Genomic DNA, 14,582 nt, shown 5'->3' on the forward strand with positions numbered 1-14,582 from the left:
CCACCATGTGTATTTTAGTGTGCACGTTTTTTTCCCTCTTCCTTTTTGTTACCTGAATATTAATGTTCGGTCCCAGCGAACCGCGAGGGGCCTCTTTGCTGACAAAACCCTCCCCCCCCCTCCCGGCGGGTGGTTTCGGGACTCTTTCCGATCCCTTCTTGGGTTGTGATTTTAAGGTGCCATTCGGGCCCCTGGTAAAATCTTGGGAAGGGCGTGTAAAGGGATCGTACGACTCGCGGTGTCATTAGAACCGGTCGCCCGCTCGTCGTCTCCCTGAGGCGGCCTCCTCTTTGAAACTCTCCCCCTCCCCTTCGGTGGCGGGCGGCGGCGGGGCGCCGCACTGAAAAAGAGCGCCCTTGGGGTCAAGAGCCCCTGACAGCGACGGTCAAGCGCTTTGACCCTCGCATTGTTCGGTCCCCTCGTCAGAACGGCGCCAAACGCGATGCGACCTTGTGACAAGCATCTCGTGAAAAGGTGTAAGCTCGTCAAGGAGGGTCGTAAATAAAAACGAGAGACGGGCTGCACCGCGCAATCCCCCCGCTGTAGTCCGATGACAGAGCTAATTGCGGAACAGCTTCAGTCAAGGGAAACCGAGAGTCAAAGGAAACCGCTTGCACGTGCGGGTACGATGTGTGGTTGTTTGTGTTTTTTTTTCTTCTGAGGGAGAGAGTTCGAATCATACTGTGGAAGTATGGGGCGTGGCACATAAACCTGGTGGGCCACTCGTTTCGAGGGTCCATTCCCGAAATCTATTTTCTTATAGCGATTTTGATGCTCTTTTCCTGCTGTGTATTTTAGGGAGAGGGTTTTGAACCTTGCCGAAACTGGAAGGCGTGCCATGCAGTATGTAAACCAATCATGAGTTAGTTTGTTGTGATTGGGTGATGCAAGGGATGAGCTGGGCCTTTAGGACTTTAAAACCAGGGCCCGGAGCCCTGGAAAATGGTCTGGGCTAAGGTCAGATGTAATGCATCTTCGGCTATGCCGAGTAGGGGCCTCCCCTAGTGTTAGCCAGTTCCACCTTTTTGTTCTTTAACCTTTTTACCGCTTTCAATTTGTCTCATGTATATCACAGTGCTTGCAATGTAAATATTTCGTATAATACAGTCAATTCATACTCCCCTTAACGCCTGCATTCTGAGTCGTCGCAATACCGTCTACGATGGAGCGCCCCGGGTGCGGAAAAGAAGTCTGCGGTCATCCAACAAAGCAACCGTCTCGGACGGTGGGCACCTCTGGTGCGGAGAAGAAGCAACTCAAAGAACCTCGTAAGGTCTGCAGCAAAGGAAGAGATCTTACGACGAAGAACGTTTAGTGATAACATCTTGCAGAAGTTCAAGTGGCAGATATGCCTCTGCTACTGGGACGACATTGTTGTCTTTTCCGCCGATTTCACCACGCACCTCGCACGCTTACGACAGGTTTTGACTTGCCTGACTGACACCGGCCTGCAGCTGAATCTCAAGAAGTGCCACTTCGCCGCTCGGAAGTTGATCATCTTGGGGCACATCGTCTCCAAGGGAGGCGTTCTCCCTGACCCGGCCAAGCTCCGTGCTGTGGCGCAATTTCCTAAACCTATGTCGCTCAAGCAACTTCGAAGATTCATAGGTTTGTGTTCTTATTTTCGGCGCTTCGTATGCAATTTCGAGTCGATCATTGCGCCACTGAGGAAGCTACTTGGCGGAGATAATGACTTGTCTTGCTGGTCGTCCGAGTGCGGCGAAGCGTTCACTACCCTGCGTCATCTTTTGACTTCGCCGCCAATACTCCTACACTATGCCCCAACAGCACCTACCGAGGTCCATACGGATGCGAGTAGCGTTGGCCTCGGAGCTGGCTTGGCTCAGCGAAAAGATGGGTTTGTAGAATACGTAGTTTGCGTAGGCGAGTCGCGTGCTCACCAAAGCTGAATCCAACTGTTCCGTCACGGAGAAGGAATGTTTAGCTATTGTATGGGCACTAACGAAATTCCGCCCCTATCTGTACGGTCGCCGGTTTGACGTCGTCACGGACCACCATGCGCTCTGCTGGTTATCGTCTATTAAAGATCCATCCGGTCGCCTCGCTCGATGGGCTCTTCGCCTTCAAGAGTTTGACATCCGCGTCATCTACCGTTCCGGCCGTAAGCACATAGACGCCGATGCTTTGTCTCAGTCTCCCATTCCCTGCGACGCTGCCTGCTCCTCGGCGACAGATCTTGTGCTTTCGTCTCTTACCATCGCTGATATGCCTGCGGTGCAGCGTAAAGACCCGTGGCTTGCTTCCATATAAGACGCCGTATCTTCGTCACAAAACGCTGCGCCTTCAAGACACTTACGGCGTCAAGCTCAGCACTTTGCCCTTCGGGACGGCCTTCTCTACCGCCGCAACTACATGCCTGATGTTCGGCGGTAGCTTATCGCGATTCCCCGCCATTTACGATCTCAAATTTGCGCCTCTTATCACACCGACCCTCAGTGTGCGCACACTGGTGTGCTGAAAACCTTCAAAAGACTTTCTCAGAGCTACTATTGGCGCGGCATGTACGCCTATGTTCGGAAATACGTCCGATCTTGCATCGCCTGTCAGCGGCGGAAGACCGCCGCTCCTCGTGTGACCGGCCCATTGCAACCACTCCATTGCCCGGCACGTCCTTTCGATTGCGTTGGCATTGACCTTTACGGCCCGCTTCCCTATGCGGTCTCTGGGAACCGCTCGATTATCGTCGGCGTCGACCACCTCACCCGGTATGCCGAGACAGCCGCCCTTCCTGCTGCTGCTAGCCGCGAAGTTGCGATGCTCCTGCTGCATCATTTTGTTCTTCGCCACGGCGCGCCGCGTGAGATCCTAAGTGACAGAGGCCGCGTCTTCCTTTCCCACGTCATTGAAGCTCTGCTTACCGTATGTCGCATCGTACATCGGACGACCACTGCCTACCATCCCCAAACTAACGGGCTAACCAAGCGCTTCAATCGTACTCTCGAAGACATGCTCACGATTTACATTGCAGCGGATCAGACCAACTGGGACGCTGTCCTTCCTTTCGTGACGTACGCGAAGAACACCGCCACGCAGTCAACCACCAGTTTAACCCCTTTCTTCCTGCTGTATGGGCGTGAGCCGTCGTCCACGATGGATACCATCTTGCCATATACTCCTGACGCCTCCGAGTGGACGCCCCTCTCCGAAGTCGCAAAGCATTCGAAGGACTGCCGCCAGTTGGCGCGCTCTTTTACCTCGGCGTCCCAAGGCCGCCAAAAGCATCGTCATGATAACGATAACAGGCGACACGTTTTTCCGATAGGACCTCTAGTTTGGCTCTGGGTTCCCGGCACATCACCAGGATTGTCGTCAAAATTCCGTAGAGAATACCACAGCTCTTATACCGTCGTCCAGCAAACGTCGCCTGTGAATTACATCGTGGAGCCACTCAACCCCTCTTCGGACTTGCGCCTTGGCGGCGGAGAACCCATCCACGTGAGCCGCCTGAAGACTTACTACTAGAGCAGAAAGTTGGGCTAGTTCGTTGATATGCATACTCAAGAAGGTGGCGCGGAACGAGGACAAGCGAGACAAAGACGAGCGCTACTCACACCTGAAGGTTTATTCCGGACAATGCTCGAATAAATAGTGAAACCAAAAAGAACAAAAACAAACAAACGTCATGAACACCACATGTTACCCCGTGAATCCAAATGATTTGGTTAGGAACAGATACTCCCTATCAGAGAAGCGAACGGAAGTCTGACTAAAGCACTTATCGCCACTGATGCGCATATGAAAGGATTCCAAGAGCTCACGCGTGAGTTGCTCCCTGTGCCTGAATAGGATGGTCGTTTTTTCGAAAAGCGGTTTACACTGGATTTTCTTTGTTTGTCTCGCTTGTCCTCGTTGTTCTGCGCCAACTTCTTCAGACCTACTACGACCCGCTCCTCTTGTCCTCGCCATAGGTCGCCAGGGTGGCTCCTCTTCGTTCCCGGGGCAATTGTAACGAACCATGACGGCCGCGCCTGATGCAGAAAAGGCAGATCACTGACCAAGCGCCGATGAAGACGAGGCGCCGATGAAAGACGAAGCTTCGCCGCGATTGGTTTTTGGACTGGCCGTCGGTGCTGCCGGCCATCCTGCTCGCCGTTTTATTTCGCCCGCCGTGAACTCTTTCCGCTGACCTATTTGTGCACAAACCCCCTTTCACTCCGGAGACTCTGACGGCAGCTGCCCCTGGTTTTGCAGGCGTAAGTAGGCGACTGCCGCAGCGTGGCGGCTGCTGAAGCAAGTTTTGAGCATGGCCGCCCATTCACTCCACGAACTTGGCGCACCAGTGAGTAGTAGCGTAGTGTACTATTTTTTGCATCGCCGTCCTAAGAAAGCTAAACACATTTCACCTTTGCGTCTTTGTACCATAAGTTGAGCGAAGCGACGGGCTTGTAGCAGGTTAGCCAATCCGCCACGGACTTCTCCGGGGTTCCCCTGAACACAGGCGGGGCGATAGATGGTCTCGGTTGTGGACTCGTCATTGTAGCGAAGTGCGCGGAGGTCTGGCTTTGCTCACTTTTGAGATTGGGGTGCATTTATAGTAGAGCGGGGTCGTCGCTACCACGCAACCTCCACCACTTGTAACGAAGCGTGCTTCCGTGCCGGGACGAGTGCTCAGCCGCATCGAAAAGGGGACCAGCAGGTAGCGATGAGATGCATTGATCAACCTGATTTATTAAGGATAGATCCGAATCACTAGTTAAACTTACAAAGTGAGATAAAAATATATGAGTTCAGATAGAAAAACAGTCAGTCACAGCCTGGGCTTCGCAACATCTTCGGAGCGGAGGTCCCGAGGAGCAGCTGGAAGGCAATCGTTCCTCTGTCGAATACGCTTGGCGTTGAAAAGCCCCCTCTTAAATGCGCACTTCACCAGCATTCTTGTGACCCTTCTTTCGACCAATCACGACAGCCGCTATCGGAACCAATCAAAGCACATCCTTTCAAGACATGCCGACAGCAACCACATACTCTTTCTCAAAATAAAATTCACAAAAGCACCAAGACCTCGACAAGCAGGGACGGAACCATCCACCGAAGGACACCTGCACGGCGAGACCGGAAGCAGGGGAAGCTCGCGGGGGGCGCCCAATAGGGGAGCTGTGTCTTCTTTTCAATAAGAAGGGCTTAACTTATACAAACAGTTGGCACCAAGGACGCACTCTGCTCGTCGGTTCCCGGCTCCAGCAATTGACGCGCAAACCTCTGAAACGCCCTATGCGTCAATATTACTTCACCATCCGTTCAAATAAAGCCTAGCCCGCATGTCTAGTCTGATATCAGTCCACCTCCTCTTGGCGGAGTTCAATTTTGAATACGATTGTGGAAAAGTCGCTAGTCGAAAAAGATGCCGCCACCATATGGAAGACATTGAAGTAACGAGCGTTAGCTCCTTGGTTTACTAGAATTGATATGAATGAGATTGACGTCATAGTCACGTGGCAGCCTAAGTTGGCCGCCATCTTGGATTCAATTAAAGATGTCATAAATTAATTACCATTATGGCAGACATCTTGGATTTATAGGTGACGTCACCATTCAATCACCGATTCGATACACTAATGACGCGGGTTCGATCCCGGCTGCAGCAGTCGAATTTCCATGCAGCTGAAATTCTAGAGGCCCGTGTACTGTGCAATGCCAGCGCACGTTAATGAACCCCAGGTAGTCGGACTTTCCGCAGCCCTTCACTACGCCGTCCCTCATTGCCTGAGTTGCCTTCGAACGTTAAACTCCCGTAAACCATAAACTAATGACGTAACCAATCAAGCACCAACTGGGTTGCTATGTCGATTTACTACGGAGGCCACCATCTTGAATTCCTCAGACAACATTCCACGCCAAATAAAGGTGGTAGCAGACCTCAACAAATCTAGAAACGAAATTAATAAGAGCTAACAATCTGAACAAAACATCCAACGGATATTCACTGTTGTGCCGCTACCTCGCTCGCGCACGCCACTTCAACCGTGTGCACCGCAATTAAAGCGATCGCAGTTGTTTGGGTAACTATAATTTTTTTTCTCCCATGCCATGATCTCACTGCCGCTGAATCGAAGACAGAAAATGCAACAAACAATTGATTCGGGCGCGCTATTCACTGCGCGCCAAAGCGCGAGCGTTGATAAAAACACTCTTAGCCGCGCGCGCCACTTCCACCGCGTGCACCGCAGTAAAAGTGATCGCAGTACAAGAAATTCGACTCTGCCAGGAAGAAGACGAAGTGTTCCTGCTAAAGTGGCTGCACATCGCTCCAGTGAAAAATCTCGCCATCCGCATAAATACGTTCCTGATATCAAGAGAACTGACTTCGCACCATCTGAGGAAGCTCCCGAGGCTCAAGCGCCGTCTGACTGGGTGGCAGTAAGCAGATGTCCTTCAGTCATCCCGGCAGCTGGATAGGGCTCCGAGGCTATGCCTTGAGCCACCGGTGACGCGCTGGCAGAGGTGGCTTCGCCGGCGTCGGTCCCTGCTCCCGGTCCATCAGCGGCAGCGTACATCCCGCCATCTCCAAATGCACCTCAGCCCGTGAGTGATCTGCAATCTCGGCGGAACTCGGGAAATGGCTGCCCAGCCTCCACTGCTGGAGGGGGCTTAACCGTGCAGCATGAAGAGGAGAGCTCTCCAATGGACCTGTCTTCAGCACCTCCATCCGTGCCACCGGCTTCCCGCAGTTCTCAAAAGCACCCATCAGGGGACACTGCAGAGGATTCGTCTTCTGCCAACTGCAGCTCACAAAGCAAGCGTTCCTGCCCAGCGTATGCCAACCAGGTGGCTGTGCTGTATAAAGTGGCCATTAAAGCTCTGGCAGCCAAAAGCCCGAAAGACATTCCGAACAGGATTCTTCGTACGAACCTGGACGCGTGTCCTGTGACCAAAGGTTTTCGTGGCTTCATGTCTAGAACGACATCTAATACCATCGCTGTGTCGCTGTGTGGCTCCCGACTTTGGCTGCTGTAGAGCGTCTGCAAACGCTCAAGTTCACATCGATTACAAGCGAGATCTTGGTGCCGGTCTAGGTGTACCTAGTAGAAGGTTCGGACCTACAACGCTGTGTTGTTCACAACGTCTACGTTGCCCAAGACCAGACGACCCTCCAGCGTGAGCTGTACTGTCCAACACACCGTGCCATCCAAGAGCGGTATATGGGACAGGGGCGCTCGTGCATCGTCACACTAGAGGGCCCACCAACTCTCCCAGAACGACTTTACAACTATGGCTGTATTCTGCGTACGTCCTGTGTATTTGTGTTCTTGTCCCTTGTGTTCACTAAGCGCTAGAAAATATGAGTTCAAACAATATCCAACTAGCCCAAGTTTCTGCCTTACTAAATATCGCCCTTACAAACCGAGTGCTGTCTATTGCTACAGCTGTTTCAGACCTGGCCACATGCGCCGATCATGCCCTTTTGCAACGCAAGATGAGGCTCGGCAACAAGGCACACCCTCTTACAGGTGCGGACTTTGCAAGACTGACGACCACGAGACCATCTTTCCAACTTGTTCAACAAAACAGAAAGCAACTGAGAAGATTCGGCGCGGGATCCGTAAGCAATTGCCTCATAATAAAAACAGAGCCCCGGTACAGTCATCCAACAGATTTGCGGCTCTTCAGTGGGATGAAGACGACTGGCTGGAGCTTTCTGAGCCCAAACCACCTGCAGTCCCTGCCCAACAGTCGTACAGTGATAAAGTGCGCAAGGGTCGCCGTCGCCTTCAAGCTACACAAAAGCACACATACAGGAACCTCTGCGTGAGGACATGGCAGCAGTTGACGACCAAATTGCCAGCCTTTTAGCCGAGGTCTCTAAGCAACGGCAACGCCGTGAACTGCTTGCTCGCCGTAGACAACCAGTGTAATCCCACTCCACTCCAATCAATGCTGCAGCGCCTTCGACTACGTGCAGCCCTCATGCGTTTTTCGCCGATTCTACCAGGTCTTCTGCAGCACTGCAGAATAACTCAACAACATCCCTCCACCGATTTATGGTAAACCAGTTATCTAACCTGACATCAGTTCTATTACAACGCTTCGAGCCCTAATCGAAAATGGCGAGTACACGTGGTTGTGGTGTGCTCCAATGGAACTGCAGAGGCCTCTCCACAAAGCTGGGAGAGCTAAAATCTCGACTTTGCATGAACAAGCTCCAGGTGTGGGCCCTGCTACTGCAGGAGACCAATGCCTTGGCATCGATTCCGGGCTTTAATGGATACATGTCTCCTTCAATGAACGACCGTCGTGTGCACACTGTTGCCCTTCCGGGAAAGGCGGCAGTGTACGTTGATGAGCGTTTTCCTCAAGTTCGCCTCTCTAGAAAACTGATGCACCTCATATCAAGAGGTAGTCGCAGTGGCTGTGAAGCTTCCCAAGGCAACTCTTGTGGTCGTGTCATACTATGTTAGGCCCGCCGGTGGAGCTCCCTCCCGCATTAATCTGGGGTGATTATTAACTCTACGACGACAGCACCAAGGGTGGCCTGTTTTAGTCGGTGGTGACATTAACGCCCCTCATCTGGACTGGGTGTACCCCACTTAAGCCCCCGTGGTAGGCGTGTGTGGGACGCATTCGCGAATGCGCTGTTTGCTTTACTCAACCATCCATATTCAGCAACGCGGACTGTGCGCCATGCTCGCAGTCCAACACATGCTCCGGACCTTACGTGGTGGTCAGGACCCGAGACTCCATCGTGGCACCTGGAGCCAGACTGCTGGGGTAGTGACCACCATCCTATCATCATCAGTCTCCATCCATCAAGGACCCGCCGATTACGCTGTAGGTGTTCTGGGGTCATTTGGGACACGTTTCGCACCATTGTCGAAGATCTCTCTCGGCAAACATCTACACTATTTGTGGACTGCATACAAACTGCGCTGAATATGGCTACTGCTGTTACCTGGACGGACGTGAATCGCCCGGCGCCGGATGTGGGTCTGCTTAACCTATGGGCTGTTCGCCGACAAGCGGAGATGGCAGCTTCCCGAGACCCGACTTCTGCGCAAGCACGGACAAGGCTGAATTACCTTACTGCCAAGGTTCGCAGATATGAACGCGATCTCTCGCGACGGCATTAGCATGCGTGGTGTGAGCAATTCTCGACAAAGTCATCAAATGCTACTCTCTGGCGAACGTTTCGTGCAATGGAACATTGTTCCCGTCATCCTGACGCAGTGGCCACAGCATGCTTCGAAGCTAACTTAGCTCCGGATGATTTCGCCAGAGAGTCAGCGCGGAAGTTTTTCCCCGAGTATGAAATGTTTCCTTCAAGGGTCATAGGAGCCCACTTTGCTGCCATTCCAGCACATGTCGATAAGCTCCCATCTGCAGCCGACGCCGAGGGAATTGCAAGCCCATTTTCAATGCCCGAGTTGCTTGCAGCAATAGACGAGGCCCCTCGGAAGACTGCCCCCGGTCCGGACTCCATTCCGTACGAGGTTTACAAGAACTTAAGTTCCGCTGTACTGCCTCAACTCCTCGCCACCATTAACAAGGTATGGATAGGAGGCGTCGTACCAGAAACTTGGAAATCGGCTGTTGTGATCCCCATACCAAAGCCGCGGAGGCCGCCGAGAGACCTCGGAAATTTCCGGCCTATATCGCTTACGCCAACATTATGCAAGCTTACCAAAAAATGCTTGCCACACGACAGTCGTGGTGTCTTGAGCACCATAGTTGCTACCATCTCGCCCAAATTGGCTTTCGTACGTCCATAGGTACAGAAGATGAACTGGCTGTCTTGGCGTCAGCGGTTCTGGCCTCAACTCGCAGCCGCAATGTACGTACTGTACTGGCCATGGACATTGAAAAGGCGTACGATAATATCAGTCATGCTGCCATTTGGTTAAATCCTCCCTAGAAGGCCGACACTTCGCCATACGCCTTGGCGGTGAGGCCGTCGGATTATTTGTGCCTCTTCGCGGCGTTCCCTAGGGATCGGTGTTATCGCCAACATTAGTTAATATTGCTTTTATCTCCCTTGCTTGGCGCTTACATGATGTCTCTGAGATTAAGTTCTTATTGTATGCTGATGATATAACTGTGTGGAGCACTCACAACGACCTGATGACTCAAGCAGCAGGCCTACAATCAGCCATAGATATTACGTCGACTTTTGCTTTTTCAATTGGCCTGCAGCTTTCAGTGAGCAAAACCACGTTCTTCACAGTCGCCAACTGCTGGGACGCCGTAAACTGGATGCAACACCAATTCGTCTCCATCTATCCGGAGCTCCAATTCAAGAAAGTTCAACCGTAAAAATCTTGGGCTTGACCATCCACGAGTCGGGAACAGGTACTGCTTGGCTTTCTCAGGCTAAAAAGCAAGCAATTCAGGCGTTGGGTCTAATTAGACGCCTTGCTCCAAAAGCAGGCATAGCCCGCTCTCATGTTGCACGACAGTTGGTGCGGGCGGTTGTGCAACCACGCTTCGTTTACCAAGGCCAATTCCTGCATTTGACGAGGGCTCAATGGGATCGTCTAGAAGCTGTTAATTGAGATGCAATGAGGGTCATCACTTGCCTTCCCCGCATTACCCCGATCGTGGCGCTCCATTAACATGCTCAGCTGAATACACTACATGAGCTGGTGCAGCAACGACGCGATGCTCGCCGCCTAAAGTCAAGCCTTACACACACAACGTGTGCACTCAGGGCATATACGCTTCATCGCACTCCATTTTACAGGCGCCCCCGCCAGTTCTTTCTCCTTGGCGTTTTGTGAAGCTAAGCGACAACAAGCCAACTGATCTACGTCGGCCATCATGTACCCGCGCGGCATCGTCGTTTCGCGACCGAATTACAGAGCAAGACGCCAATCTGCCGCATGGCTCCATTTTTATGTACGTTGACGCAAGCATCGAGGCCTGCGAATCAACAACGGCAATTTACTGTTCTTGTAAGCCTGCTCTGAACAAAACGTCAAGGTCTCGCCTCTCAGAACCTCCTTCCTCCTTCTGTGCGGAGATACTTCAAGAGGCATTTTGCTCTGTGGCCGCCGTTCCCATGCTACCCAAAGCCCGCATTGTCATTCGCACCGACGGCCTTCACGTCGCGCGCCTACTACGACGAGTCAGACGCATCCCAGAAATCTGCCAAGACATCCATCGTCTAGCGGCACGTATCCCGCAGCGTATTTGAATTGAGTGGGTCCCGCGTGACCTCCTGAGCGCACAAAGCCGCGCAGATTCTGCGACCCGCCTTTCGAGCCCAACCTCGTCTTTCCCTCGAGTCTTCACTCTGGATGACTCCACCCTCCTTTTAACAAGAAAGAAACACCTCCGGCGCTGCACACGTGCTCTAATCCCTCCGTGTGCGGTAACTCACCCCCTTGATACCCGTGCAAAGGAGATTGCGCTTCGGAGGATACCGTTTGGGGTTGCCCTAACTCCGGCAGTGACACGCAAGTGGCCGCATTTCAAAGATTTATATCCCCGCCCTGGGTGTCCATTCTGCAAGAATAGAGACTGTGAGGCGGATATCCACCACCTGTTGTGGGACTGCACGGCGCTGAAGCCGACGAGAATTCGGCACCTGGCGGCAGTGGGACTCTCACCGGACAATCCGGATTGCTATATTGCCTGGACACAGGGTCCATATCATCGTGCACTTCTTGATTTCTTTAAATCAGCCAAACTTGTTTATTTATTTAAGCATCTTACTCATCTCTCACTTCATAGTTCTTATGCCCTGAGGCATTAAACATCGCTTCAAAAAAAATCGATAAAGCAATACAACTGCTACCCGCCGCGGTGGCTCAGTGGTTAGGGCGCTCGACTACTGATCCGGAGTTCCCGGGTTCAAACCCGACCGCGGCGGCTGCGTTTTTATGGAGGAAAAACGCTGCTAAGGCGCCCGTGTGCTGTGCGACGTCAGTGCACGTTAAAGATCCCCAGGTGGTCGAAATTATTCCGGAGCCCTCCACTACGGCGCCTATTACTTCCTTTCTTTCACTCCCTCCTTTATCCCTTTCCTTACGGCGCGGTTCAGGTGTCCAACGAAATATGAGACAGATACTGCGCCATTTCCTTTCCATCTAAAAAAAAAACAATTATTATTATTACAACTGCTCGAGCCAGTTATCTGAGTGCCTAATTTTTTTTTATCTCCTATGCCATGATCTCATTTGGGCCGCAGCCATTGCAGAAAACTCACGCACGGTCTACTGTGCGCCAAAGGGCGACCGTTGGGAGCGCCTGCTAACTTCCCCTGCCTAGATGCCGCCACTGTCAGCGCCCGGGAGGAGCCGAAAGAAGGAAAGCCGGCATAGGAGGAGGAGATGTTGCTACATTTAGCTTGTGCGTTTTACACGTGTCAGCGAACTCTGCCTCGAGCAGCGTCAGGGTCTCGCGACGAAGCACGCGCTGCTATCTCTACAGCTGGCGGCCGCTGCGCTAGGAGCGTGCGAGATAAAGAACAGTTGGCGGGTTTGCCGCGCGGAGCAGACGTGTCTACGTAGCAGCGATGGGCACGATACGTGGGAAGGCGCTCACAGGTGAGTTATGCGCGCCGTTTTTACTGCGACTTTGTTGGCTCCTCGTTTCAAGTGCCTAGTTCAGTGACGAACAGCGGGCATTTGAAACTTTTGAAACCGTCCTTTCGGTGTGCGGTTTGCAAGAACACGAGCCAGCTTTACGGGAACTGCTGGAGCCCTACAGTCGCCGTAACCTCTGCTGCAGTATACCCGATGCCTGTCGAGCTATATTGGCCTCGTCTAGCGGCATCCTCAACAGGTAACGCGGACGATCGTGCTACCACCCTGTGCAGCCGGACCTTTCCTCGCGCTGCTTCACCGGCCTCTCAGTTGAACATTTTGAAATTGCTCAAGTGCCCCTCCGTCGAAATTGTGTTCGGTCGTATACCTCGCTACTCGTCACCGCTGTGATTCGAGCATCGACTCAAGCAGTTTGTCGTCAAATGAGAAGCCATGAATAAGGTTGCTGATCGAACAGAACGCGCATTTCTCCAATTAGCGTCATTCCTATGGAATAAACGATAACAGCAGATAGCCATAAACGGCTCGTGTGCGCAATACGCGTTGTGTTATTTTATAATTAAGCATGAATGCGCCTAAAAAATCAATGTGGATTAGCTCAGCTACTCTAGGATATACAAAGTGAAAGCTGTCAGCGTTCATTGTGGTCATTGTCATTGACAACGTTCTAGACGCCGATGATTTCGAGCAAAGGAAGGGCCCATAATGGTTCCCTGGGTCAGTGGACGTCTCAATCGCGCTCTGAGGTACGCGGTGGCGGGCTGCATGGATTAGCGCTGACATCGTTGTGGCACACACGTGGCACTGCAGTAGTAGGCCGCAGCGTTGATTGGGTGAGCAGCCTCTCGCGATCAACCATTAACTGCCACCTCCCAGGGTGGGCGCGTTGCCTATTCAGTGTGCGGAATGCACTCAATGTTAGAGACGCCAAGCCGCGTCTCCTCGGCTAGATCACGTGGTCAGGCAGCAGCTGCTGCGACGGCGAAGTCTCGGCGGCGCGGCTAAGTGTCGTGAAGCGTTGCTATAGCAGCAGCGCAGCAAGGACGTTCAAGGTCAAACTGCAGTCCACGGAGAAAAGGGCGCCGCTAGACCGGTGAAGCTTTCGCTTTAAAAAACCGGTGCCCGACGCTGCTATGTTGCTGCGGATGCCAGCGCGCGCTGTGTAGCCAACGCTAGGGCTGGCACTGCTGATACGGGCTCAGTGGTTGTGCGTTGTCTCTTACACGAAATGCTTTCCGTGTGTGCCTCGACCTTCGTGTAAGCGACAGTCTAGGATATGAATGCTTGAGCTGCAATCCTGTTGAAAGAATGCGTCCTCTCACTGCACGTATGAAACGAATTTCCGGAAACTTCCCAACGTTTCCGCCGTTCAGAGACTTCAAAACGAACAAAAGAAAACGAATTCCGAATATCTATTTTTAATCGGAAGTACCGTGGCGTCAACATAACTGCGTAATCGTCGAAGCCGCAGTCTCTCGTAGCTTATCCTAGTGTATTCGCATTTGCTTTTAGTAGTAGCAGTTTGTTCTGATATAAAAAAATAAATTCAGGGAGCACTTATGCCACCTTACTTGCTTCGAAGCGGAAGCAGTTGTGTCGTCCTGTTGGGTTCTTTTGCTCAGCAGAATCGCCTCACGCTTCTCGAATTAGTTTCGGTTCCAAGTTACGAGGTACTATACCTTCGTTATATCCGGTTAAAGTTACGACATACTAAACATTCATTATATCCGATGTATTCGCTATATACGGTTTAAAGTTACGACATATGCCTTCTAAAATATCGTCGTTTCGTCGGACAAGGTGGCCGAGTGGTTGAGGCGAAGGACTGCTAATCCAGTGGGCTGTGCCCGCGCGGTTTCGTATCCCATCCTCGTCGAAATTTCTTTCATTTCATTCGATTCACAGCTGGAGCAGACGCACAAATCCTCTTCACAAAGTTGAATTGAGCCTTCGCCTTAAAAACTGGTGGGAAAGGCGTTGCTGGCCGCGCAGTGGGTGATGAGATGAGTTTCCAGAGTCAACTCAAAGAACCGTGTAGGAAAGCCGTCTTCTATACCGCACATTTTGGTTCCAAATTTCTCC

General features: G+C 52.1%; 1 protein-coding gene across 6 annotated transcripts in view; it reads left to right on the plus strand.

Moving 5' to 3' along the window:
- The first annotated feature begins 12,344 nt into the window (after positions 1-12,344).
- LOC144106417 (N-acetyltaurine hydrolase) overlaps positions 12,345-14,582 on the plus strand; it is an 891,210-nt gene continuing 888,972 nt past the window's right edge. For 5 of the 6 annotated variants that reach the window (XM_077639227.1, XM_077639228.1, XM_077639222.1 and 2 more), the window contains exon 1: positions 12,347-12,500. In XM_077639227.1, the coding sequence (XP_077495353.1) occupies positions 12,470-12,500 (31 nt within the window). In that variant the 5' untranslated portion in view covers positions 12,347-12,469. Of the gene's footprint in view, positions 12,501-14,582 lie in introns of all 6 variants that reach the window. The other variant, XM_077639226.1, reaches the window with a different exon arrangement.

Source organism: Amblyomma americanum, chromosome 10 (assembly GCF_052857255.1).
Source record: "Amblyomma americanum isolate KBUSLIRL-KWMA chromosome 10, ASM5285725v1, whole genome shotgun sequence".
Lineage (NCBI taxonomy): Eukaryota > Metazoa > Arthropoda > Arachnida > Ixodida > Ixodidae > Amblyomma > Amblyomma americanum.